The sequence below is a fragment of the Drosophila simulans genome, chromosome 2R (genome assembly GCF_016746395.2).
Source record: "Drosophila simulans strain w501 chromosome 2R, Prin_Dsim_3.1, whole genome shotgun sequence".
Classification (NCBI taxonomy): Eukaryota; Metazoa; Arthropoda; class Insecta; order Diptera; family Drosophilidae; genus Drosophila; species Drosophila simulans.
The window spans coordinates 3983555-4009064 of NC_052521.2; the positions used below are offsets into that span (position 1 = coordinate 3983555).

At 45.5% G+C, this 25510-nt stretch overlaps 2 protein-coding genes across 2 annotated transcripts in view; one reads left to right on the plus strand and one right to left on the minus strand.

Moving 5' to 3' along the window:
• The window catches only part of LOC6733232 (zinc finger protein jing), a 114401-nt gene that overhangs the window by 74935 nt on the left and 13956 nt on the right, over positions 1 to 25510 (plus strand). The window lies entirely within an intron of this gene.
• On the minus strand, positions 17305 to 18222 carry LOC6733231. The gene is made up of 3 exons (XM_016167455.3): positions 18084 to 18222; positions 17841 to 18029; positions 17305 to 17781 (listed from the first exon to the last, which is right to left on the minus strand). Exons 1-3 carry the CDS (start codon positions 18133 to 18135, stop codon positions 17522 to 17524), a joined length of 501 nt encoding a protein of 166 aa, XP_016026111.1. The 5' UTR covers positions 18136 to 18222; the 3' UTR covers positions 17305 to 17521.

Sequence of the window (25510 nt, forward strand, 5' to 3'; positions counted from 1 at the left end):
ATTTTGTGGCATTTTGCCGGCGATGTTTTATAGCCCGGCATCTTGAGCACGTGGACTTAGGGATTTCGGTATTCGAGAGTTGTCATGGGTGAATTCATCGAAGCTTGGGGTGATGCGGAACTTGAACGGGGAGCATGAATCTTTTGGGTCAATGGGCCGACATTGGTTTTCGTAAATCCTGGAAGCCACCCCGAACTCGTGAACTTGGCAAATTAGATTAAATCAGCAGCAGCACTGTGAACTTCATTGCACAATGGCATAATTATGCAATGAGCAACCCTCGCTGCTCAATCGCAATACCGCCGCAGATGTTATCGCAAAATCGTTTACCGTTCTGCAACCCCCACCCCGATCGGCAGCCGAGTTCCAGGCCCTGAATTATGATGGAACACGCGACTCACTCGGTCCTTTGTCCTCCGTTCCCATTGAGATTTGCTGCCCCTACTGGTCACTCATACGGAGTGGACAGTGGCCGAGAAACCCCGATGGCAAGTTCGGGCCAAACAGGTTTGTTTTTTCCGAGCGAGTGCCGCGAGGCAACCCCCCGGCAAGTCAAAGGCTTACACATCCCATTGATGTTGCTGATGCATGCTTCAGAGGCTGCAAGGTAGGCAGGGAGTTCGAGTCCTCCGGCCGCGTGACACTTTTTTAATGAAACACACAGCAGAGGCAGCAGCCAACCATAACAACTTATTACAGCCTGCAAGTTCCACGTAATCCCGACGAGCTGCATGCATTGCATTTGATTAAAGGCTCAGGGGTGGCATCACGCCACGAGCTGTCCAGCCGGTTTAATGGAAGGGTTCTGACCACATGAAAACGAAGCACTCTCGTTTGACCAGAGTTCTGTTTGCCGGGACTACTTCACTCTGTTTGCCAGAGGTCAGCGTTCAATTGAACATGTTTGAGTGTCCAAGCAATGCATTAAAGTAAGCTCTTTACTTAAGCAAGCCTTTCATTGCAATCTGCATTGTATCTGTTTATCTTTCAGCCAACCAACTTGATTACTTGATTAAACAAGTCTAGCTAACCATTTATCCCAGATATTCTACATCTTTAAATGGCCCGAAATAGCAATCCTCTGAGAAACATGAATACATAATTTCGTTAAATTGCTGACAAAAAGTTGGGAATTCATTACTTTGGAATTTGTTTTTTTATCACCGCCAGAAACATGGACCTTAATTTGACTTACCCCTGTCCCGTCCCAGTAGCGCTGCGACCTTTGCCTAAAGAGGGTGCAGAGCTGCGAAATCTGGTCTATGGTCGCGCCTATGAAACAGCGAACCCCGCACGATGCCATACGGTTCGGTTCGATTCGGTACTGAACAGTTCTGGCCAGGAGCGGTGGTTAGAAAGCACTGAAAGGGTCTGAAAGGGCGGCTGAAGGGCTAGCCGCTCCGCTTATATCTACATAAATACATGCAACACGCTGCTTCCGGTGTTGAAAGTTCCATTTCACAGAAGTCCATGACTTGATGTTGATATGATGATGGCTCTATAGGGGGTGTGGTGTTAGAGCGTACGGCGGAAGGATCGGGACCAAAAAAAAAGCGACAGCCATTTGCCCACAGTGGGTCTCGGCGGGGTGTAAACTTATTAAAAATAATGTTATCGAAGCAAGATTGGAATTCAATTCGTAGTCTATATGAGAATGCTCTAGTCGAGTGTCGCGACGATTAGATACCCTAGATAGATGTGCAAGCAGGAAAGCGAGTGTTTTCCAATCAACGTTAGCTTAACTTCTAATAGCGAACATATTTTCCGATATTTAAAATGAATATATTATGTATTTTACGCCATTTATCAACTCGGCTAGTATCCTGATCATTAATGAATATAAATTATAAGTCTGGAAACAAAGTCTTCTATAGAACGAATCTAGTAAATTCCATGAGTTTTTGGAAAACAACCGCCTACCCTTGAACATAAATCTCATACACCTCCTTTAGATGGGGTATCTGATAGTCTAGTCTAGGAACTCGACTATGGCGATCATTATTCTTATTATTACATATACCGTTCTATGCGGTTTAATGGTCTAAACAAAATTTGAGAATTCAAATGAAATATACATAAATATAAATTCATATTTATTTTGATAATACTATCGTTGATAATAGAATAAATTAGTCGGGGCTGTTAGTGACAACTTATAATAGTAACAATATTAAAAAATGATAAAGGAGTTATTTAATCATATCAATCTTCAGTTATGTTGTGGTGTACTTTACCCACTGTGGATGTACTCAAACCCATTGGCCCTGCGGCGGAAATCGGTTTCGGTCTCCAGCTCGCGTTTAGTCTAACATTAGCGTTTGGTCCGACTCCGGCCGAATCCGTTCGAGTGGTAAACGACGACGACGAGCACGGAACTCGGATTCGGTGGGTGGCAGCACCCACTTTGGTCGGGGTGCTCGGTGGTTTGGGCTAAAGGGTGGTGGGAGATTACCATCTCCCCTCGGTGTCTGACTGAATGTTTTCCTTGCTGTTCCTGTGTGCGGTTCTGGATGGCTCAACTGAGGTTTGGGGTGAGTGGTGGCTGGGGTCGGGGTTGGGCATCGGATGGGGAAGGGGGAGCAGATCCTGGCGGCATTCGTGTTTGTTTGCTCGCTTGTTTGGCTGAAACTCGCTGGCTTCGTCGAAGAGCTCGGCGGGATTCTGCCATGGTTGAACGCATATTGACGCTTATTAATATTTACATTTTTATTTGTGCGCCGTTTTGCGCTTATTTTGCTGCCAAATTCGGCCCATTCAGATCCCTGTTGATTAAGAGCCCGCTACACTGTATCACACCAATGTATGTACGGATATCATTGGATTGCTGGCTTTTGTCCGGCTGTCCAAATTCTGATTGCTCCCTTTTTAATTGTCAAACAATTTGAGTCTGTGTTTTTATTGTCCATCCGAACCCGAAATGGTTTTTATGTCCAGCGCTTCCTGCAATTTGATGGCTGGTAAAAAGTTCGGAGCCCGGATTTATGAATCCTAATTGGCCCGGTTTGGTCATGGGTCCTGTCCCTCACTGTCCTGGTCCCGTGCGCACATGTTCCACGCATTAAAGAAACTCGCATTTAATGTTTTATTGCGAGGGATTTAATTAAAAAATCTTCGTACTCCGCTCTTTTCGTTGCAGGTAAATTTCCCAGCTGACGCATCTCCCACCATTCCCTTCCTGCGGTGCGGCTCTCGCTCTAGTTTCGGGATTAGGTCCTGCACGTGTCCTCGAACCTGCAGCCGAAACACTTGAATTGTTTGGCCAAACTATGTTGAGTTGGACTGCACGCGGCTGTCGGTTTCCTTCCACGATTTTCAGCCCGGAGAGAACCAGAACCACCACCACCACCACCATCACCAATAGAAGCACCACCGCCACCACGTGGAACAACTGTTCTCGACGGCCTTGGACACAAATGTTGCATTTGCTGCAAACAGCATGTGGCATATTCATGCGTGTACTTAAAAAGGATTATAAGAGTCCGCTCCTTGGAATATTCCTGCCCAGCATTCATGGGTGGTGGCTTTTAGGTCCATTACAGCCGATCCCAATCGCCTTTCTGTTGTCAAGGAGGGCAACACATTAGGTGGATCAAACAACTGTTATTAATGAATCTAAATCACTATTCAAATTTTAAATATGGACCTTTGATGATATATAGATATTGAGTTCCAAGGGTTATCCCGAAAGCAGTTTCGATTGAATAGGAAATCTTCGGTGTCAGGAGAATTGGAAAACCATTCACACATAAATGGGACAGCCTAGTTATTAGCTAGTTATAAAGTATTCAGGTGCCAAGCTTTAGTGCTTTAATGGGGTAAAAGGGGGTGGAAAATGGTTACCAAACAAATAGTATTTATGCATTTTTTAACACTTTTATATAGGGAATTCCTAGTTTTTATTTTTTTACTTATTCATACCCCAATAGAATCCCAACGGAAGTTATTGGTAGATACGTACGATAAAACATGGCCATGGAAACTGGTTGCTCTCACAAGGTAGCACTGGACCCCTTATGATGGCATTTATATTCATTAGCCTAAATATCAGTCCATATATTTATGGAGGCAAGACTACGGCTGCTAACAAGGCAATGGCCAAAATAGCGACAAATTGCCATCAACATAATTTATACATACATGTGCAATAGTATAGTATATAGCCATAAAGCAGGCCAAGACACGTCGATTGGGGTGAAGAGCTTGGTGGAAGCCCCAGCATAAAATAGTAATTGCCAGTCGGCCAGGGAAGCGCCAACCGAAGTCGAAGGAATTTCAGTCCCATGGTTTCATCGAGAGTCCTTGCCAGGACATGTGAAGTACACATGGAAAATTACACCGTGAGGGGAAATGATTTGGTCACGTGCGGCGAAATCGAGGCTTTTCACAAGGGTCACAAGCCTGTCTAGCTGCTGGTCTACTAATACTTCCATTTGATCTGGGGCAAGGAAAGGGTCGGGGTCACCGGCTTATCTGCCGCAAGTCGTCAAGTGAAATGAAAGCCATTTGTTAGTTGGCCCAGCCTCGCGAGTGGATAAGCCGGCAAAATAGATTTGGCTATTTTTTTGCCGACTTGGGGTTGTCCCGGTAACTGCCGCAGGCACGATACCCATCACGAATTGAATTGAAATGCTATTTTTTCGCCACTCCTGAACCAGGACAATTAGGGAACCAAAGTCACGTGGGCGGATTGCACACGGCAAAGACGGGTCTTATCACCATTCTAATTATGGTATAATATAGGAACATGTACTGTACTGAAAGGTGTGACGTCCTATCTATTGACACTTTGAACGGGCCACTCTTTTTTTTCATATGGGCGCCAATCGCTAATGAGGAGTAGTGAGTACGGACTTTTGAATGGCGACGGACAGCAGTGAAGTGAAATTGCGGTCAGTCTCGGTTACAAAATGCCGGCAGCGCACTGTTGGCGATCCCAAGCCAGACAGACCGTTCCCCCGGCCAAATTCGATCCGGGAATTCGTTTAATAACAATAACACACACACGAGGGTAGTGCCCAGGCATATCTGTGAACGTTTTTCCTTGGCTTTTCCTTTTTTCGACCTCGCACATAATGAGCAAAAAAGCCAGACCAGCAAAGAGCAGACAGCCAACAAGAAGGAGGAGGGCCGGAGGGACAGGACTCCAAATCGCATGCAGCTCACGTATGCGCTTAATTTTTTGTTTATAACGCCCAACCACTTCCGCCCCTTTCGTCAGCCCGCTGCGAGTGTCACTTGGGCCAAAATGTTCGGTTTTGTTGTAGAATGTTTCATTTAATGTTCTCCAATTCGTTTTTTAAATCAAATGTGAAAGCCCACGGCTGACGGCTTAGTTGCCATGGCCAAAACCAGGACCAGGAGCACAAGCAGGAGCAGAAGCCGACGCATGTGTGTCCTGGACCACAGCGTTTTGTCTTTGGTCCCTTCCGAGTGGCATATTTTTCAGCCAGACTTTGGAGCCGGCGGGCTGCTCTCTGGAGAGCAGGAATTATATCCGATTACAACACCGCAGTTTGCCAGCCGAAGATTGGGTGGTTGAACGTCCAATATGGAATGCAGGGCCTGACTAAGTAATACGTATTTTTTAGGGTGTCTGTGCTTGTGCACGTTGCGTAATGGATCTAATGTAAACAGCCACGTTAAGTGAGTTTTTAATTCCATTACCGAACTTTAACTAAATTTTACAATGGAAAAGGGCAGGCATATTGAACACGGGTCAAATGGGAATTCAAAGTTGACTGATCATGATTGAACTCAATCATCAATGCAACCATCTGTGTGGATTTACAAAATATCTCCCAATTGAAGCCAATAATCTAAAACTCCTGCCTATCAGATCCTCAAGCTGCACTTATAAAAACTTCTCTAACGAAAGTCCTTGCCAACTTTCTTTCACGCCCACGTTTTCCCATACTTTTCATGGCTCACCCAACAAAAACTTAGTCTATGGCAGAAGAAATGCTGAAAACTATAATTACAGAACAGCCGAAAAACCACAAGGCAGCAGACGGTGACGACGACGGTATTGTTGATGATTATGGTTTCCATGATGCTGATTACGACGTCGATGGGATAGATGGAGTGGCGTGGAATCGGGGATCGGGGAAACCAACTACTGGCTGACGAGACGGGCACAAGAACGAAGAAATTAATATTTTAATTACAACACATTTAACATGCGATTATGCGCTTCAATGAACTCCTTGTGGCCAAAACACAAAGGGGTGGCTCTTACCCTCGTGCACGCACACCAGTACACTTACCCCACACACATACTGGCACTGGGGGCAGCGCGGCCCACGCACACTGGGCGCCAAAAGTGTCATAACTTATTACGGTACAACCCAAAGCGGCACATCCGTTAAGCGCCAACGGAAGTCAACGGGGGTAGCTGTGGGGAACGGGCGCCGGGGTGGCGTGGCTTAATAAAGTGCCAGTCGATGGCGCACGAACTAAGCCGAAATCACGAAGTGCACTCTAATTACCAACAGGCGACAGAAACACTGCCATTAAAAGTTGGTCCTGCAATATTACCAGCAAAATTCCAAAATACCCAAACAGTTTTCTTTAAGTGCTCTACTTTACATGCTCAGCTATTTGAACAACACAATCATCTAATTTATTTATTTATTTATTTTTTTAACCACATGAGCTATCTATAACTCAGTAGAGATCAAAAATATTCCAAGCTCGAGATTACTCATTTAATAGGGTGCTTTAAGAATAACGGCAAAGGACATATGGTGGGGCTCTTTACAACACAGGTTAGTTTACAGTCTTCACTACTTTTACTATTACTATTTCTGTAGTTGGGCAACGCAGACATTATTATTCCCAGTGTACGTCCCGACGTCCCTCTGAGCCGAAATCCGATTGAGACTCCCGACGAGCGACTTGGGAACATCGGAGGGCCCGAGGACGAGGCAAAAGGACTGCCAAAGGACTGCCTTAACAGCGTCTAAGCTGGCGCGGGTGTAATTGACAGCTGTTAGTTAACAGACAGTGGCTAGGCGGCGGGTGCGGTGCGGTGGGTGTTTGTGCTCCTGGCCAGGCTGGTGGGTGGTGGGCGGTTGAGCTGTCGACGTCCTTGTCAACGGCCGCCAGCAGCGTGCGTATGTGTGGAGTGTTAATCAAAGCGTAGTTAATTGCTCCGCAGAAGGAGAGCTGAAAGAAGCAGAAGCTGTTCTGATTGGGATTTCGTCGGGGAGACCGGTGGAGCAGTGGATCAGTTCGCGGGTGGGGTCGTTGGGATCCCCGTTTGTGCCCTTTGATTAACTTAGCCCCTTGATGCCGCTGTCATTATTGTTGCATGTCTAATTTGGCGAGTGCTAAGTGCTAGGCAGGGTCGAGTTTGTTTTTGTTCAGCCCGGGTCCACGGCGCCATGAAGTCTGTAAAAACAATAAATACTAATTAAAATGTATTTAAATGCAAATAGCCAACAATAGAGTCCACAGCCACATGCCGTTCTGGATGCTACGCCCTCCAACCCCACACATTTGTGGCTCAACCCCATGAACCCATCTACTTCGAAAAGTTGAAGTATTTCTCAACCCACGAGCTTGTGTGTATTTTTGTATGTGAACTTGTTTCGTGTTCCCTGCTTACTCGCCTGCCCACAAGCGCCATCTAGCGGAAATGCTTCATAAAAACTTAATTGTCCGTGTAACACTTTTTTATAGTTTTACCCCCAAAGTCTTGTTCAACTTAAAGTGGCATGCAACACACATGGAAGCATTCTGATTGAAAGACTTTAATTTCGTTGGAACGGAGTAATGCCAATAGAGAATGTTTTGTATTGAGTGAAAAAAGGGGAGATACAATGCTTGTGGAAGATCGTTTGGGATGTCAGCAAACGGGGAATAAAATTGAACTAAGTGGAGTTATTTGCTTCAGTGTGAATAGTCGTTGATTTAAGGGTTGCTTAGCATCATTAGAGGATTAGTGGTGTCATTTTTCACATCGATCGTTTTTTGCAATACCTGCTATATAATAATCTTTAAGTTCATCTTTAATCACCCCGCATAAAAGTTTCTTCCCTTATCGCTGGTTTGAGCTCGATTCCCGAATACAGCGCTTTCCAAAAGCGTTCTGAGCAGAAGATGTTATGCTGATTATTATCCATCTACACGTGTCGTAGTTTCCTCAGCTCACTGTCATAAAAGCAATATGTAGCACCATTGTAATCAGCAAATAGTGAGGTGACTCCCATACCCTCTTCCTCCACTGCTCAGTCCGTAAAAAAGTGCCGGCAACTTCGGCGACATCATCCATTCTCATCAGTCGCACTCGCAGCCCGTGACAAAAAGATTGCGACTGACAAAGGGAAATAGATTGAATTGCGTGCGAAATGCGTTTGCCGTGCGTCGGCTGCATCAATGGAACGTTTGTGCCTGCCCTCGCACCCTGTACGCTCGCCCGCAAGAGGGGAGGGGCACCCTGGCCACATTGTCTGCCCCTGTTTCCGCCGAGTCCTAAATGTTGAACGTGTAAGGCATTTAAAGTAATGAAGCGGAGGCTGGGCAGCGGTGGCAGTTCAGGTTGGCTGGCTGGGTTGCTCTCAATATTAGTAACATTTTGGCGCTGACATGATTTGGCCAGGACAGTCATTCAATTCGGGCAGCCAATACATCAATATGTCGTCCAGTCAGTCACCCAAACGATCCGCCCAATGAGGCGGCAAACGGATGCAGGACCTGGATTAGGGCTGGACCGCAATCAGGATGAAAGGCTGCACCAGGAGCTGAGTATGAGATGGACTTGGAGTCGGAGTTGGTGGCCATAGTTGACTGCCTGCCGACATATGTGAGATATAGGCAGGCAGTGCGTTAATTTATGTGCGGAATTTAAATGGATCACCATCCGGCTGCAGACCCGCCTCCTCCGGCTTCCCACACGGCCTCTTGCTCGCAAATTGGTAAGGCAAACAGTTCCAGACGCGCCATTGACATCAGGGAGCATCTGGAGGAGAAGGCCTTTGCCACTGGTGGGCCTTGATAAATGTTTGGCCTCATGGTGACTGGCTGTTTAGGGAGGAGGGCTTAGTCCAGCCTCCCCACCCATCCAAGGAGCTGATTCGCCAAGACGAGTCCGTTTCGCAGGCGATTATGAGCAAAGTTTGGGTATTTATCAATTTAATGACTGAGGACTCGCCGTCGGCTGGCGTAATTTAAAGCGTTTAGATGGGATTTATATTGCGAATTTAAGTGTTACAGGGAAGTAAAGTGGTATTAATTTTCTTTATGGCTTATGGAAAGTTAGCGGCCAAGTTAAATGATTCCGCCGACTTGAACTCTCCCGACAGCGATTCGATTCCCTCTGACACTCGGCTCCATCTCCGGCTTATTGATTTGTTTCACTCATCCACTTGCCAATGTCACTGTCACCCCGTTATTGATGGAGCCATCAGCAGATCCAGCAGTCACCTGGCACCTGTTGGGATGTGGGAGCCGTCGCCGATACTGAGCAAGCCTCTTGGCACCTTGGCGGCTTAAGCTCGCATCCAGTGAAGCCCACTCCCTGAGCTGAGGACATGAACGCTTGGCTGCACTTTTCCTCTTCGAGTGATGTTTGGATTGGATTCCGTGTTTTTGCCTGACAACATCCGCCTGGCCTGCACTCATACCCTCTTCCGGATGCCGTACAAATGTCAGCATCATAAACCAATTTTTATAAAATTTTCCAATTTGTTTAGATAGATTTAAGCAGCAGCTCTGGGGTGGCACGAGCAAATCCTGACAAAGTAAACACCGATGGGCCAGGGGTTGGGTCTCAGGGAAGCCCCTTCTTGTGTTCCGAAAATGACGCGTGCTGTCATTTCTTTTTCTGGCCCATGACATGAGCACCCAATCCCATTCAGCCTCGTTCGCATGCCACCCCATCCGTCCTTCAGATGTTTGCCTTCTGCTCGCTGGGCGCTTGATAAATTGTTCAATCAACTTGTTTCGCAACTGATTTGGGCTGCGTCAATTTCCGAAAGTTGCTCGCAAGTTTTCTTCAGCGACGAGTGGACAGCAGCCAAATAAAGTTTATTAAACAGTCCAAGTGACCTGACCCGACAACTTTCTGCTCTCCAACTGTACAGCGATCCAGGTTTCCAGCTCTCAGACTGAAATGATTCTTCTGTTTAACTTTGTCCCTGTTCAAAGGACTTCCCGGCTTAAGAGGGACAGGTTGTCCGGGTTGAGCGGGCTGAGTGGCAGTTCTCCCACCCACCATCCTCTTGGCTTTCCATTAACGCATCTTGTATAATGCATTTTGCACACCCTTTAACCCCATCCACACGAAGCCTGCTTAATTTCAAATTAGGGTGGCGTTTTCGTGCCATGTGCCGGGGGTTAAGGGTTCGCGCTTCGGTTCGGACTCGGATTCGGTCTCGGTCTGGAATTCAGATTCATAATAGGGCGGAGGGACTGTGTTTGTGATTTTCATTAATGGCATTTGGCACAATTGCAACCCGATCAACCCTTCAGCACACAAACTGCAATTACAGGACCTGACTTCGACTTCACCTGGGGGTGCAGCTAGAGGCCAGGCCCGGAAAGTTATCAAAAATCAACATGGATCCAGCCTGCTTTCCCCGCCAGATGCATCCGCATCTTTGCCGGCCTCCCCACTTCAAGTCAATCTTCAGTATTTGCAATCAATTTAATTTCAATGACAGAGCATTTGCCTGGAGTTGGTGAATGGGGAGATGAGCGGACTGCAGCCGTTGATAGGCTGGATTCTGTGTAAATATGCAAATCGAAAATGCAAATTAGTTGAATTTTGATTTTGTCTCGAGTGAGGTGAATGAATGAGAACAGAAGCGGCTTCTTGTCTCATCTCCTATTCTAGAACCACTGATTTGGAAGTGAAGTTCAAAAGTGGAGGGAATCGGTTGAGTGAAAGGAGAAGTAGGCTGGAATAGGATTAGGCTGCCTCAGGGATAAGCCCTTTAAGACCGTAGGGAAATAACATTTATTCCAGCTTTAAAGTACCACAAATCTCAAACAGAAATGTGATTCAACTGGTGCTGATTACAGCGACGTATGTACTTCTCATATATCAGCAGTCTTACCCGACCTGAAAAAGAGTTCTTCCCCAAGGGGTTTCGGTATCCAGTGTTACACAGCGTTACATACTTCGGAATCTCTTTCAATACGCCTAAACTAAAGGACATTAAGGTAGCACCAGTGATATGCCCAGCATTATTTTGAAACTTGATCGAACACTCTTTAGAAATGGGGTTTGTGCTATTTGGCCCTGTAGGCTATTTTTCAGTACCTCAGAGAGCTAAAAAGTACCCAGCTGTACATATAAGAATTCTTAACCTTGATATTAACGTCCCTGTTCTCAGTATTCATAGCCACCCCTTCAGCGAGACACTCGACATTCCGCACGCACTCCGCGAGCAGATCAGTGCCATTTCGTGCCAGGAGCCTTTTCATTGTTGTGCCGCGTAAGCTACTCTAAGCATCCATCGAAAAAAACAACAAATGATTAAGCCAAACACAGCCAAATGCATTCCTCAAATAACTCAAATATTTTTAAAATCTAAACACAACACACTCTCAACTCGAAGTTCAAGTTGAGGGCCCTGCAACCCTTGGCTGCGGCTGCCTGGCAACCCTGAATGTCCATGGAAGAACCCCGGGACGAGCATTTGGCACACTATTATTATCATAATGCGCGCTCTTACTCGCTCTCATTATGTTGATTACACTGGCCTCGTTGGCTTTTCAGTTGCGGGGTGTGTGGCACGCGTGGTAGGGAAATCGGAGAGTTCAGGACTAGGAATGAGGAGGGGGAGGAGGAGGGACAATAAGTCAGTTTCCCAGAAAGCAAATCAAGTTGGCCACCACGAAACATGAAACCGGACCAGGGATCGTATTTATGTAAACGGATCTACATCCACCTAGATCCGGAACTAATCGATGCACAATAGTGTAAAACCATTTCTATTCAGGGAAGCTAAAAAATTATAAATTCATAAATTGACATTAAAGATTTATGGTAACCACGCTACCTCATGCAACGAGTGTATGTAACGAGTAATGAAATATCATTAAAATTAGTATTATTACAGTGCTATACAGATCTAAAAGAATAACGCTTAGAGGCCTTTTATTTTGTAATGTTAATGCAGAGCACTGCAAGATCCTTCGGCAGAGAAAAGTGGCAACAGTGCGTATTCACCGCCGCATGAGGGAAAAGCCTGGGAAATGGACATGAAATGGAACGCCAAGCAGTAAATTAAGTGCCCGCTGGGAATTTTCTTTATCGAATTGTGCGGCTGTGTGCGTGCCTGTCTGCTCTGTCTCTGTCTCCCCAGCTCACTCTCTCTCCCTCTGTTTGCCTACCCGTCTACGTTTTGTGTTTTCAGTGCACTGAGAATAACTCCGTGCTTCATTTACTTGCCAAAACTTTATCACATTTTGTAAGAACTTTATCTCAATTTAAAAGTATTCCTGTATTTGATATGAGTTTCAACTGATTTAGTTTGAAAGACTGCGATCTTTTTAATGCTCCCTTTAGTCACTAGTGATTTATTGTTACATATACTTTACATAACATTCAACAGGTGCACTCTGCTTAAAGCCAATCAGTTTTATTGGGACTTATTTTTAACAGCCCACTGTTTTAAGCCAGAGATTGCTCGTTGGAATTATGTCGATCCTCATACGATCCTGCTAGTGCCACAAAACTCGTTTGTGGGTAGCAAACATTTGTCTGAGTGTAGAGCTCAGAAGATGAAGCCAGACCGCTTTCCTGGTGCGTTCGCCGTGCTTAAAGGTCTGTCCTTTCCCGTCCTTTCCCGTCCTTCCCCGTCCTTGCCCCCGACCCTAGTCCCTCTCCTGATCGAATCGCCTTCCCCTCCCCCCAACAGTTTCCCTTTCCTGAGCTAACCCTTTCATTATGGGCTCAGTCGAGGGCGAAGACTGGGCTTTAAGTTCTTGCCATGTGAATTCATCTCGATATTCGTGTATTTTTTATTCGAGTATCTGCCCCGGCAACACTTGGCCTCCCTTTTGTCCTCCGTTTACTTGTTGTTGCTCGGCGCACAGTATTGTTATGTTAATTTTTGATTATACGCAACCCCATTGTTGTTGTTTCTCGTTGGCGGCAATGCGAGTGAGTGAATGAGTGAGTGAGTGAGTGAGCAACTGGCACGAGCCCAGTCTTTCATATCTGCTGCTCACTAATTTGTGCGCGTGCCGACGGCTCAGGGTGCCCTGCCCTCCCCATCCGAATTCGACTACCCCCTTTTCAGCACTGCCGAAAATCGCATTTAAATAGTTCGGCCTGCCCCGTCTTGTCCCCGTTCGTCGACAGTCTGTCTTTTGTGTCTGCTCTCCGAGGGCGTCGTGTTCTTCGCACGTCCACGTGCCGGGCATCGGTTTCAAGCTCGCCCCCAGCTCACCCACAAAGGGTTAGCCCCAACTCCTCCAAGCTCCTCGGTCCGCACCGTACTGTAAAATTAAAAGTGTTGCGCTTAAGTGTTTTGTTGTGTTGGGTAGTTGTTGTACTTGTTGTTGCTCTTGCCGCAAGCTTTAACTAATGTGTAAGACAAAAAGGAGCACGTCCACCAGATACCGGATTGTCCTAGGCGGAATCAGTGTCTGGGCTTTTGGGTATCGAAGCGAGCAGAAGGGGTGGACAACAATTACAATAGTCAATCAAGTTTGACTTCGGGCATCAGTTTAAGCTTACTTTCGTTGCCCGAATGTCTAATGAATGAGAACATTTTGCGGTGACTCGAGCGACAACAGACACGGCTCACCTTTGAGGGATAAGGAAGCGGTGGTGGGGTCGGGTGAAGTTTCCATCTGCTACACCGCAGTTAAAGAGATTGTCTCCGGATAAGGCCGCTCCCTTTGGAGGTTAATTAAACCCTAGCGAGGGGGCCACGTGTGCAGGATCGCCGGTAGGCGGTGGGCGGCTGATGAGGGAGTCGTGATGGGCTGGGCATTAATGAATATGTATTATAAGCGTTGAGGTGCTAATGGACACGACACGCCACACAATTTGGGCGCAGGGCAGTCCAGGGCAACAAAAGCGCTGCAGCCGCAAATTGCATTAGAAATGCAAACAAGGCTGCCAGAGCTCCACCCCAAAACCACTCGAAGCCGGCGTTCGGGGCCCCAACTAGCGGAAATGTTCGACATGGAAGCGGGCGCTAATTGAATATACAAAATGCCCAGGCAGGACCAGGATCAGCCGACCCCGTTGAACCCCATTGAACTCCGTTGAGCACGGACGTGGACGTCGATGTGCAGCTGGATGTGGACCACGTGTTAACCCTTCAGATGTTGCCATTCTCGCCAAGCAATCCGACCGGCGTCCGTTCCACAGGGTTAGCTTCCGCCGAAGGTCCGAGGGGTTGCACGCCCAGTCTTCTACAGTGAAGTTTCGCTCGGTGCAGATTCGGACATCGTGGGAGTTTTGACAGTTGGCGTGGCTCTCCCGCCCCCTTTTTATTGCACTCGCCACTTCCGCTCTTCCGCTCATTGGGTATGCAATATTGGTTGCCTTTCCCAAGTGGGTACTTTGCCTTCTCCAACCAGTCTGAAACATATGAGAAATAAGTGTTGGTAAACAACATACTTGATTACTTTGGTACAAAACTAAAAATTAACATATATTATCTTATATAGGAAAATAATACATAATGTTGTATCTTTATTAAACCTTTCACGGAGAGTGTTAAAATCGCCTAGCCGTAATGTTAGGGTATCCACAACTTCGTTACTACTAGTTCCTTTTACTTTGCTTTCAACGTTGATGTTGTTTGTTGGCCTTTGTAAACTTTAATCCCATCTATATGCTTATTTAGATTGTTTCGCTCCTATGGGATTTCCCATCGAACAGCCTACCCTCGAGATGACTTTCTGACTAGCCCTTTTACCTTCCTGCGGCCATTGCCTTTTTCGTTTGCCAGCACTTAATGTGTTCACTTCCCTTTGCGCACTGAAAGAAATCAATCCAGTGCGACTTTAAAACTAATTTTACTTTCTAATAACTTCTATTTTATACTTTTGATTTTATACATTATACATTAGAATTAGGGTTGAAGCAAATAATATTTTGTGGGTGGGAAACAATTCCACAGTTTTAAACAGTTTATCCTCTCGCTGACAAAGCCTGTTCCTTTAATTGGAATGTGCCAGCCGCATTGTTACCGATCCTTTTCCTCCGGATGTTACTTCTACTTTCACTGGCGGCGTTTATGACGGCGTTACTGTCGGTGTATCCCCTGCTCCTGCCACGTTGATATCTGCAGTTGTTATCTGGATTCTTTGGGCTGCAGTTTTCATTGCGGTTCGGCTTGGCTGGCGTTTGGAATTGGGATTGTGTTTGGCTTCGGTTCGGCTTGGTTAATCGTTAGGGCTTGCGTGGGATTAACCAGTTTATGGGATGGGGTGATTGGTAGTTGGACTGAGGGGATTGGAGACTGGCTGTAGGTTGTTCTATTGTTCTCGTTTTGATTGCAGCGTGCAGATGTCTGGTTTGTTCAGGTCGGAAAAGTGATTTTGGGGGAGTGCTTCGCATTTTAAAACTCTCTTTAAGTTATTTCTTGATAAGAAATTGGACAATCCACTAAGCTAGCAATTTTCTTTTTTATCTTTCAGGTACGTAGAGTCGCCACTTCTAAATGAGCTGAAAATCTGCAATTCTATTATGATAAGTACCAGCTTTCTATAGTTTTCCGTTTCATATTGATCTGCAAACACCCCTAGATTTTTATCGGAATCAAAGAAAAAGTTTTGTGGTTTGGGCAAGAAAGCTACAACAATAATTTCCGGTTTATGTCTGGAGCCCTCGTATTATGACAGCCAAACGATGAAAACGAAAGCAATCGTCTTGCCCGCCCCCATGTGTTGCCCAGGGGCGGAGGCACTGGGGCCTTTGTTTTCGTGGTTCCTATTCAGCATTTGGCATATGCAGACAGCCATAATGTTGCTGTTATTATTGGCTCCGCTCAATGGGGCCTGTGAATGAAATGTTTATTAGCCTGATTATTGCTCATAGACGAGCCGCCCATCCCCAAGCTCCCCGTCTTCTCTCCCAGTCCCTCTTCAATTGATATTCCCATGGACTGCAAGTCAGTCGAGTCACGCACTTCCTGGACCACGCCCCCAATTGCAGCGGGGGCAGGGCGAGTCCCACAGCTAAATTAGCAATTGTCACATTGCGACGAATGCATCGGCACACGGAAGAGGGGGCAATACAAAAAGCCATCGGGGTGCAGGGAAACCGGAGAACCAGAAATTTTCCACTGCTTTTCCAGCTTCCCCCATCTGCTCCTCCGGAGTTGGGCAAACTGTGGACAGGCATTGAAAGCATCCCCTATTCACACCCCTCTCCACTCGGAGGGTTGGAAATTCGTTACAATTAGCACTCAAGATAGATGGGTTCGAAATGACAGGGGGAAAGCGAAATGGAAAAGAAGCATGGTCGAAAATAAAGAAACATTTATCAAGAAGGTTCCGGTAAATCTGAGAAAATTATGGTTCCCTTCTCCGAAGCGACCTTTTTGAATTGTCCTGACGGACGCAGCGCAGCACACGCTCTGCAATGGATTGATAGTATTTCAATAGTTTAATGTGATTGAAACAACTTTAATCTCTCGGCTAATGAGCCATGTCGCTGTCCGATGTCCAACTTCTTTCGCCAGAAAATCGAAGACCCTCGCCCGCCCGCATGCTCCATTAGCGTCACACAATTTGTACCTACCGAAAAAGAAATCCATCAGCAGGGGCCCCCACAATAAAATCCAATTCCAATGAAATTTTTCATCCCACCAAATTGAAAAAGCGAACAGAACGAGAAGAGCAAGACAGAAACAAGAAGACAGCACAACGGACGACGGGCAAACAAATAGCCAGGCTCCGAATCCACTGCCTCGGATGGAACACAATAACCTGGGGAGCAGTGCGACGGCGGCGGGTCTACGGGACGTGGGGGAGAATCTCGAGAAGCCCTTTTTATGGTGCAACAAATCTCGAGCTGAATGAAAACGCCGGAGAAGCGGCGAGTGGACCAACGCAAAGTGGGAAACCGAACAAACAAGCAAGACCTCCGCCTTCATTCCCGAGGGGGTGGAGATGACTTCTCCATGACGACGATGACGATGGCGTTGTGGCCATGTCTGTGCCATATTATTAAGTGTAGCCAGAAGCAATTAGGTGTAGATAAGTAAACAATAATGGTCTCAGTCACGTACCGCCGGCCAACTCTGGGCTCTAGGCCTTTTCCCGACCCATGAACTGGCATTTGGTGGTCAAATAGTTCAAAGCTGAAGGATATTCAACAAAGGACATCAATTTTTCGTTTCAACCATTTGTAGTTTTTATTAGCTTGCTAGGTCTCTTCAATTATGTAGCTGTTTGCCAATCTAAACGATAGAGCTCCAGTACTTCCTTCTAAGGTGCAACTGTCTTCGCTTTGAACTTGGTTAGCCTCGTGACATTAGAGGATACAAAATCATAGTACTCAACGAGAATTCAATGAATAGTTTACACATTTAACTACTGTCAATGCTCAAATAAGTTCTGCACCGCATCCTGCCCAAACTTTCTGAGTCAAGTAGATCGACTCGGTTAGCATGGCAAACATTCCCAGAAGAGACACCATCATCCGGGGCTTCAGAGGTGGTGTTGCCTTGTTCAAGCATTGGCAGTGCTTAATGCAGTCCCTGCATCTCGTGACAGGTAGCTTCTCCTTATTGAAGATACCTGGATTAAGGGCCAACTGGCAGCCATTCGAGGGCGAATACAGGCAGCAAAACGTCTCGACGTAACCTGCAGGAGGAAAGTATTGAGAGGGCTTGTGGTTTCAGATGAAGATCTACAAACTGAACTTATCTCTAAGGGAAACGGCGTGCATGCTGCAAACGGGGTGGCAAACCCCTTTAGACCCGAGTTGTATTCTTCCTCCGGCACCACCCACTGGTGGACGTAAGCACCTGGAGCGCAGTAAAACCCCGTAAAGTTAGTCTCACAGTGAAACTTCCAATGAGCGTTACAGTCAATGCACTGACAAAATGTACCTGATGGATGAACCGAAGGTCATTTGGCACACAGGTTTTAAAGGAACCACTTACCTGGCATCAAGAGCAAGACAATAGCTAGGGTATTTAATGCTCCAGATGACATATCAATTCAAATCAGAGCTCAAATTTTACTGTTTGTATTGATGTCAAATACGAGATGTGTTCCGAAAATAATTAATGAAACCCAGTTTGCTAGTCGAACGGAATACTCTAGAATCTAAACACGTACATTTCCATCTCCAACTCCTCTCAAGAGGCGGCGATCATGCGGAGTGCACGGATGTAATTAACGACATCTGAATGACGTTTGCATATTTCAGAGGCAGACTCGAATAAATTCAGCTGATCTTTAATGAATTCTCCCTCAGATGGCGAAATTCCCTGAATTCGGTGCTCATTATACTACGTGGGTTGGCATCGGTCGAAGATTCTCGGAAATCGCCGCTGAAAATGAGCATTCAGTTATCGGAGGAAACGAAAAGCCTACATCAATAACGAGATACTTTTGCCTGCCCAGACCTTGGGTACCTAAATGCCTTCTGAAGACCTCCATACTGATCCTTAACAATAGGATTTTCCAGGCCAAATCACTTGGTCCGACCTTTGCAAACTGACTATTGTAAATCTCTGTCTCAAGCATTGATTGAAAATTAATAGTATCTGAAGAAAGCCTTTCCGATATATGCGATGCATTTGTCAACCAAATTATTGAATACGTTTCGATCCAATGTATTCCATTGAAAAAGTATCTTGCTACCAAAGATGTCACTTCTACGAATGCAGCTCAAATTAGCCCCGACTTTGATTTAATTGCAGCACTTGCTGTGGCACGCCTGCCAGAAAGTATTGGTTCTCCGGTGACTGGCAGTCGCTTGAATTTGAATTGCAGAATCTGCCACACTGGCTCTGCATCGTCATTGTTATTCAAATGCTGCCATTAATACTTCTCTGGCAATTGAAAGTGCCCGACGACGAGAGGAGCACGAGTGCATGTGAGTCATCTGCGGGTGTGGGTGTGCGTCTATGGGCACAAGTCATGTGTGAGTGCTCCTTCGAGCTGTATCCGATCCCCACCTCTCCTAGGTTCCGTTCCCAGCATTCATATGCAAATGCTGGTGACTTCTCCCGTGTAGCTGGGAAGTTGAGTGCCTGGGTGACTGGTTTTCCATGTCCTTCACTCACTCCCATATCGTCCTGTGACTGCTCGGGGATCCTTTCGGAATTATAATATAGAAAAATGGAGTTTTGAATTTATCTTCCCCTTCTTAGTCAGTCTGCCCACAACTCCGCCTCTGTTCTGCGGTATTAATGGAAAATTGCAACACAAAAGTTCCCCCTCTACGCAGCACTGAATACTCCACGATTGCATCTCCCGCGTGGAGGGTGCGGAGTTATAGTTGGTGGCAAACAAAAAGGGAAAAATTGAAATCAAAATCATTTGTAAGTCTGAGAAGACCCGAGGAGAAACCCCGCATGACAGCAGCAGCAACAAAGCGGCAACAGCAACAATGACACCAGGCAACATCAATAATGGGGAACACCAACAGCAATAACTATCACCATCGGGCACACATCATCGTCGTCATCCCCCAAAATGGTATTGAATTTCAGTTGCCATTGCCTACCCCACTCCGGTCTCCAAGCCCTCTTTGTTTTTCCTCGGTTCTAGGGGCACAAAATGAATTTATCAGCTGGACCCATCGCCAGCGCGGTTCTTCTACTGGTTCCATTTCCAATTCGAGGAACGTGAGTTGTGGAATCTTTGGACCGCTCTGCCGTCTATTAACATTTAATGTTAATGGAATTGTCTGCGAACGCAGCAGGTCGGGGTCACCACTCCAATAAAATGCGGAATGCCCATAAAGTCCCAATCAAACTGCTGTGGATTTTCTGGCCTACTGACTAATCCCAAACTCCAGTGGCACACACGCACTAATCTCGAGTCCCGAAGATTCCCCAACTCCCAGCAAGCTTTAATTAACCCCACAAAGGGTGGCTGGGGCAATACAGCTAGAACAACGCACTAGTTGTGTGAGGATACGGTTCCGAACCGCAAACCCCCCAAAAACCCGCCTGACACTCGATCCAGAGCACCTGTCGCCTGCCTTCTTGGCCTACAGTTAGCCTCTCTAGCATCTGGATTAAAGACACGGGTGTGAGTGTGGCACGTTGCACTCTGTAGCAAGTTGCAAGGTGACGGGAGCATGGTGAACAATCAGAATTCACAGTTACGCTGGGAGAAAATTAATACAACTGACAGAGGCATACATTGTAAAGTTCTATCCACTTGCTTTCGCTTAAAGATAGAATATATGAGCTGGGAAGTCAAAAATCCTTGGAAAAATCTTGTTAGCTTCAGACCAGAGATATTTCTCTGAGTGCCGAACAGCTCCGCACAAATATTATCACAAGCAATAAGGCAACAAACAAAACCAGGTAGACGAAGTGAAGCCGAGCCAGACAGAATGAGTGAGTGGGAGCCTTTGGCAGAGATAAATACGGAGGCAGACTGGCTAAAACCAGCAACAGGACAATTAAATTATGCAGGGTTTTTCAGTCCTGCGCAAGTGCTTATTCCGCCCGGAAATAGAACTGCAAGAACCCCGACTGCTAGAAGTTCTGTGAACTTGAGTGCAAAAGAATGTGGCCAAGATTTTGCGCAAATTGATTTTAAATAAATTAAAACTTAAACATTGACATTGTGTCAGCCCCAAATGTTGAATTTGTCAGGAATTTCGTCGGCTTTTCTTGAAATTAGTTTGAATGGGGCTTGGGCACACTGAAGATAATTATGTTTCCCCCTGGCAATGTATGTATGTAAGTGTGTGCTGTGACAGTTAATGGTTTACCATAGGGTTTAACTTGAGACAACTAGACACAACCGAAAGACCTGTTGCATTTTTCAATAAATATGTTGCGTCGTTGAATGTGCCATTGTTACGCAAACACTAAAGATTACTTATATTAATAACTTAAATAAATAAATATGGGTATGCGGCCCAGCTCAACACTGCCACACGTCGTTTTTTCCTTGCGTAGCTAATTTTTCCGATCCCCTCTGGCAATCCAATTTGTAAGTCCACCAGTTCCTTCGCCCCACCCCCTCCTGTAATGATAAATCATCTTTTGTGTTCCCGCTTTGTTTTCTCCGATTTGGTAACCGATTTCTCGGCTCTTTGTACGGATGCCTCCAGAGGCATTCGGTGCCAGAAGAACTGGGATTCGGTTTCAAGTTGCGTCTTCTTCACCTTGACTGGGCATTCGAAAATTTCAAAGTAATTTCATGATTGTTCCGAGCGCACGCATTTTGATTGATACTTTAGCACTACTTAAAGGCCATCGGCCTGCTCCCTCCGTTCCGAGTCTGAGTTCCAACGAAACAGATTGCCGGGCGAGATGCATTTCTGTGGATTCATCAATCTTTATCGTTTTCCCCTCGGAGCGGCTTAGTCATCCAAAAAGTTTATTTCCTGCTGCGCTTCGAAATGCCCAATTCCTGTGGCGCTCATTACGTCCACGACAGGATAGGTTCGCCAGGCAGGTGGGAGGCAGGAGGTGGGCGGTTCGACTGTTCGACGGGGGGCGTGGCCCATGTCCGGGCCGCCACTTGTCGCGGCGTCGACTTCAACTTCGGTTTGAGTTCGAATTCGAGTTCGGATTCTTGCTCATTTCGTATGCCGTTAGGCGGCCCAATGTAATTATTCAATACATTTTACGTGCCCAGCAAGCCAAACATCTCGCCCCAGCCACGCCCACGACACGCCCCCGTTCTCCGCCCTCCTATGTTGACCAAAAAACGTGTGAGAGCCGCAGTTGGTCTCCTTCACTTGGGCTTCATTAGAATATGTTTGTATATGGGATGTGTCATTGACTTGTTCCGCCTGACCAGCCCCATCTGTGTTCCGGGCCGTCCTTCAGCTCCGTCTCCACTTGCTGCTGGCTTCCGCTTCCTCTTGCCGCTTTTGGCGCACTTTTGCAATTTATTAAACATTTTATTGCGCCCCAAGGCGTACTTCTGCGCAAGTAAACGGCTCCACACAAAAGAACTACGGGTAGAGGTGAAAAGTGGGAGACTGAGACCGCATTCTAAGGAGCAGAACAATTAGAGGTGGGACGAAATGCAAAACGACTCTGGCCCAGGTGGCCACACATAACCCCTCATCACAAAGTAACCACCCTTTCAGCCCAATCCGCCCAAAAGGTACATTTGGTGGTGATGGACGGGAGAATAGAAGGATTATAAATGGGGATTTCAGGGGGAGAAAATTGCAATTCAGTGGATTTCTTGTAGTGGACCCACTTGGAGTTTTAACGAATTGAATACTCAAACATAATATTTTTATTCTTGCTTCTAGAAAAACGGTGTAGTCAAACACACTGGTTTTGGATGAACGAGTTTCTTTTAAAGTGATTGCACGCTAGCTATATATTACTGATTTAAAACTTATTCAATATTTTTTAAACTATTTATTAATTATATTGCAATTTTAATCTTCCTTGCATCCAGTTGAAGAGAATTTAATTTACAAACATGTTTCACATGTTGGTCAAAAAGGTCGTACCGTCATATAAGTGTTTAATACCAGAAACATCTAATATTTCTAAAAATACACCATGAATCCATCAAACACCATCAAACGAAGTATGTAGATATGTTGGGACTGATAGAAAGATTCAACGATCCAAATATTTAAGGGGGCGGGCTATTGAATATAACGAGTTGGATAAACATTTTTCTTATAACTTGTATGCGCTCGTTATAGTTACATGATTGTTATTGTACGCGAAACAAAGGGAGGGTTGATCAAATTACATTAAGGAACTAGATCAGATCAGCACTCTGCACCCTTCTGGACAACAATACGCGATGCATAAGTGTCGCCTTTTTCGACATTTTTCCAAATAATTTCTAATCAAACTTCACACTCGAACGAGAACTGGTAAAAAGCGCAGCGAGTGCAAGGCGCGCTGCAAAACATAGCCAAGCAACGAGCCCACACACTCGCGCGTGATAGGGAGAAAATTGATTGTTGGACAGATTGACGGAGTGAGCGAGACAGTCGCTAGGAAAGAACTACAAACAATGTCAAAACAAATGTAACAGCACAGTCTGCAAGAGGGTTGGAAGGGGGTGAAGAGGGGTCTAAAAGGGGGTTGGGGAGCCAGCGGGCGGCTCGTTTTTATGTTGACGCCGACGTCGACAGCGACGCGTCTTCAACGCTGCCCGCAGCTGTGATTTGGCGTTGTTGTACTTCTATTTGTTCCCGCCAAACAAAGCGGCCTCTCTCACTCTCTCCCTTACTCTTTCGCCACCCAGCCATTCTACTTTCTCTCTCGCACAAATGGACCCGCGGCACTAAGAACATACATATGTACAAATGTTTGTTCGTAAGTTCGGAGTATGTTTCCCGAGTAGCTAATGGAATATATTCCGAATTGACATAATGCCGATGCAAAAGCAACAACAAACATCGGTTACATCTATCTTGCAACGTCGCGGCAACTGTTTGGCCAGCTTAAGCGACATTTTGTGTATCGGATGCAGTCAGGCATTGGTTATAACCAAATATTGATACACATCTACACACATGCATACATACATATATAATTAACCAATCGGATCGACGAACTTTCACTAACAAGTTTGTGAAGATATGAGGCCAATAAATAACCGTTCCTGTTTAGAGGAACATCAAACGAACGGGTTCTGATCTAATAGAACTTAGCAAATTGAATTTTAATTTTGGAAAAAAAAGGTTTCGCTAGTCGCATTATCAGAGTATCAGTAACCTTTAAGATTGAATGGGTACACTAGATTCAATAGAAAATACGTATTAATCAGGTATGTTAACGAATCCGTGAATATGAGGATCACTGGTCGGTCGATATAGCCATGTCCATCTGTCGACCGTAAGCACAAGCAGCAAACAACAGCCAACAACTTTACAAAAATATTTTGTTAATATTTTAACGGATTCACTTTATTTCTGTAGAAATAATATATAACACATATTCATATTATTCGAATCGAATGTCTTTGGATCACAGGCTCGTGTGCTAGACTCGTGTACAAATCTCGCAAAAGTCACTTTTCTGCTTCCTTAGTTAAGTACCTAATAAATTAAAATATTAAATGTGAGAAATTAAATTAAATTAACATTTTTAGGTGTTTTATTTAACCCCTAACGCATAATGGTAGCTCCGAACGTAATGCTGGTATAGTGTAGTTCTCTTCTATTATAACCTTTATGAATGCCCATTTATTTCAGTGGTTTAAACAATTACTTAAAAAGTTACAATGAAATAACAAAGCAGTGACAACAAGTTGATCAATTATTATCAGATCCACTCATTTACCATTCGAGGCAATTAAGAACTAGAGGCATTTCTTAATGGTTACAATTTCCAATAGATGCAGATTTAAATTCTTTAGCTGGGTAAGAATATAATAGTAATATATATTGATAAAATTAATAAAAACTGATAAGACTAATATCTAAACAAAGAGTCATATTGTTTTTCATACCTTAACCCCCCACTGATCTGTACTGACTTTTTTATTGTGGCAGATGGTGGTTTGAGCTGTACCGATTCATCTACGAGCCAACAACTTTTAATTTACGAGCGGACACAGTAGTCATTTATTTTGCTGAGTATTGTTCAGAGTTCTCGCGTACGATTTGAAAAGTATCCCTTCGGGGTAGGCCAACCGACAGGGTATCAATTATTCGGCTCATGCGTACTTTTTCCTGTTGTTTTTCGATCTGTTCGACTCGGTCTATTGGTGCCGGTGATAATCCCTGGGCCCTCTTTCGCTCTCGGCCACACCTCAGTACCACGTCCAGATCCAGTTCCCGTTTCAGGTCCTAGTCCAGGTCCACGTCCAGGTCCTGGTGCCCGGGTCTTTGTCGAGGAAGGAGCAAGGCGAAGCCAAATTGCGTGTGCAAACATAGCTGAGCTGCAGCTTCATTAGCGAGGGTTGCTCAGGACAAACACAGGCACACAGTCTGGTGTGTACGGCAAACATGTGTGAGCACTGGCGTTTTATTATTATTTTCTTTATTGTTTAGCGCGTTATAATTGGGGTGCCGTCAGGGGGTCCAGTCAGGCAGAATATTCATATGCTTGTATGTGAGGGAAGGTGAAGGTACACACAACTAAGCACACAGTGTATGCACTCTCCCGGAAGACCTATATTCTGTTTACTCGGCTCTAATAACGATGCAAGTGGAGTCTGAATAGTCCGACCTGTGTAGTCGCAAATGGCTGAGAGTTGTTGTTTCTGGGAGAAATAAACAAAGCTATAAGTAAGTCCTTTTCCTTCGCCTCTTCTTTAAGGACTATGTAATGAATGCAGAGACATTTAACGTGGCTTATCAAATTAAAGCCGTTTTTGGAAGTTATTGCTCAGTTGGATAATCACCACTTAAAGCATGTATGGGCAAATTGAAGCACTGTTAATACCACTCTGCTTTTGG

Bases quoted from the DNA above. Each gene is read 5' to 3' on its own strand.
- LOC6733231 (XM_016167455.3), bottom strand. From the start codon at position 18,135: ATGTCATCTGGAGCATTAAATACCCTAGCTATTGTCTTGCTCTTGATG. The intron at 18,030-18,083 runs GTAAGTGGTTCC...TTCATCCATCAG, and splicing joins TGTCTTGCTCTTGATGCCAG to GTACATTTTGTCAGTGCATT. The intron at 17,782-17,840 runs GTTCAGTTTGTA...TTCCTCCTGCAG, and splicing joins GCCGTTTCCCTTAGAGATAA to GTTACGTCGAGACGTTTTGC.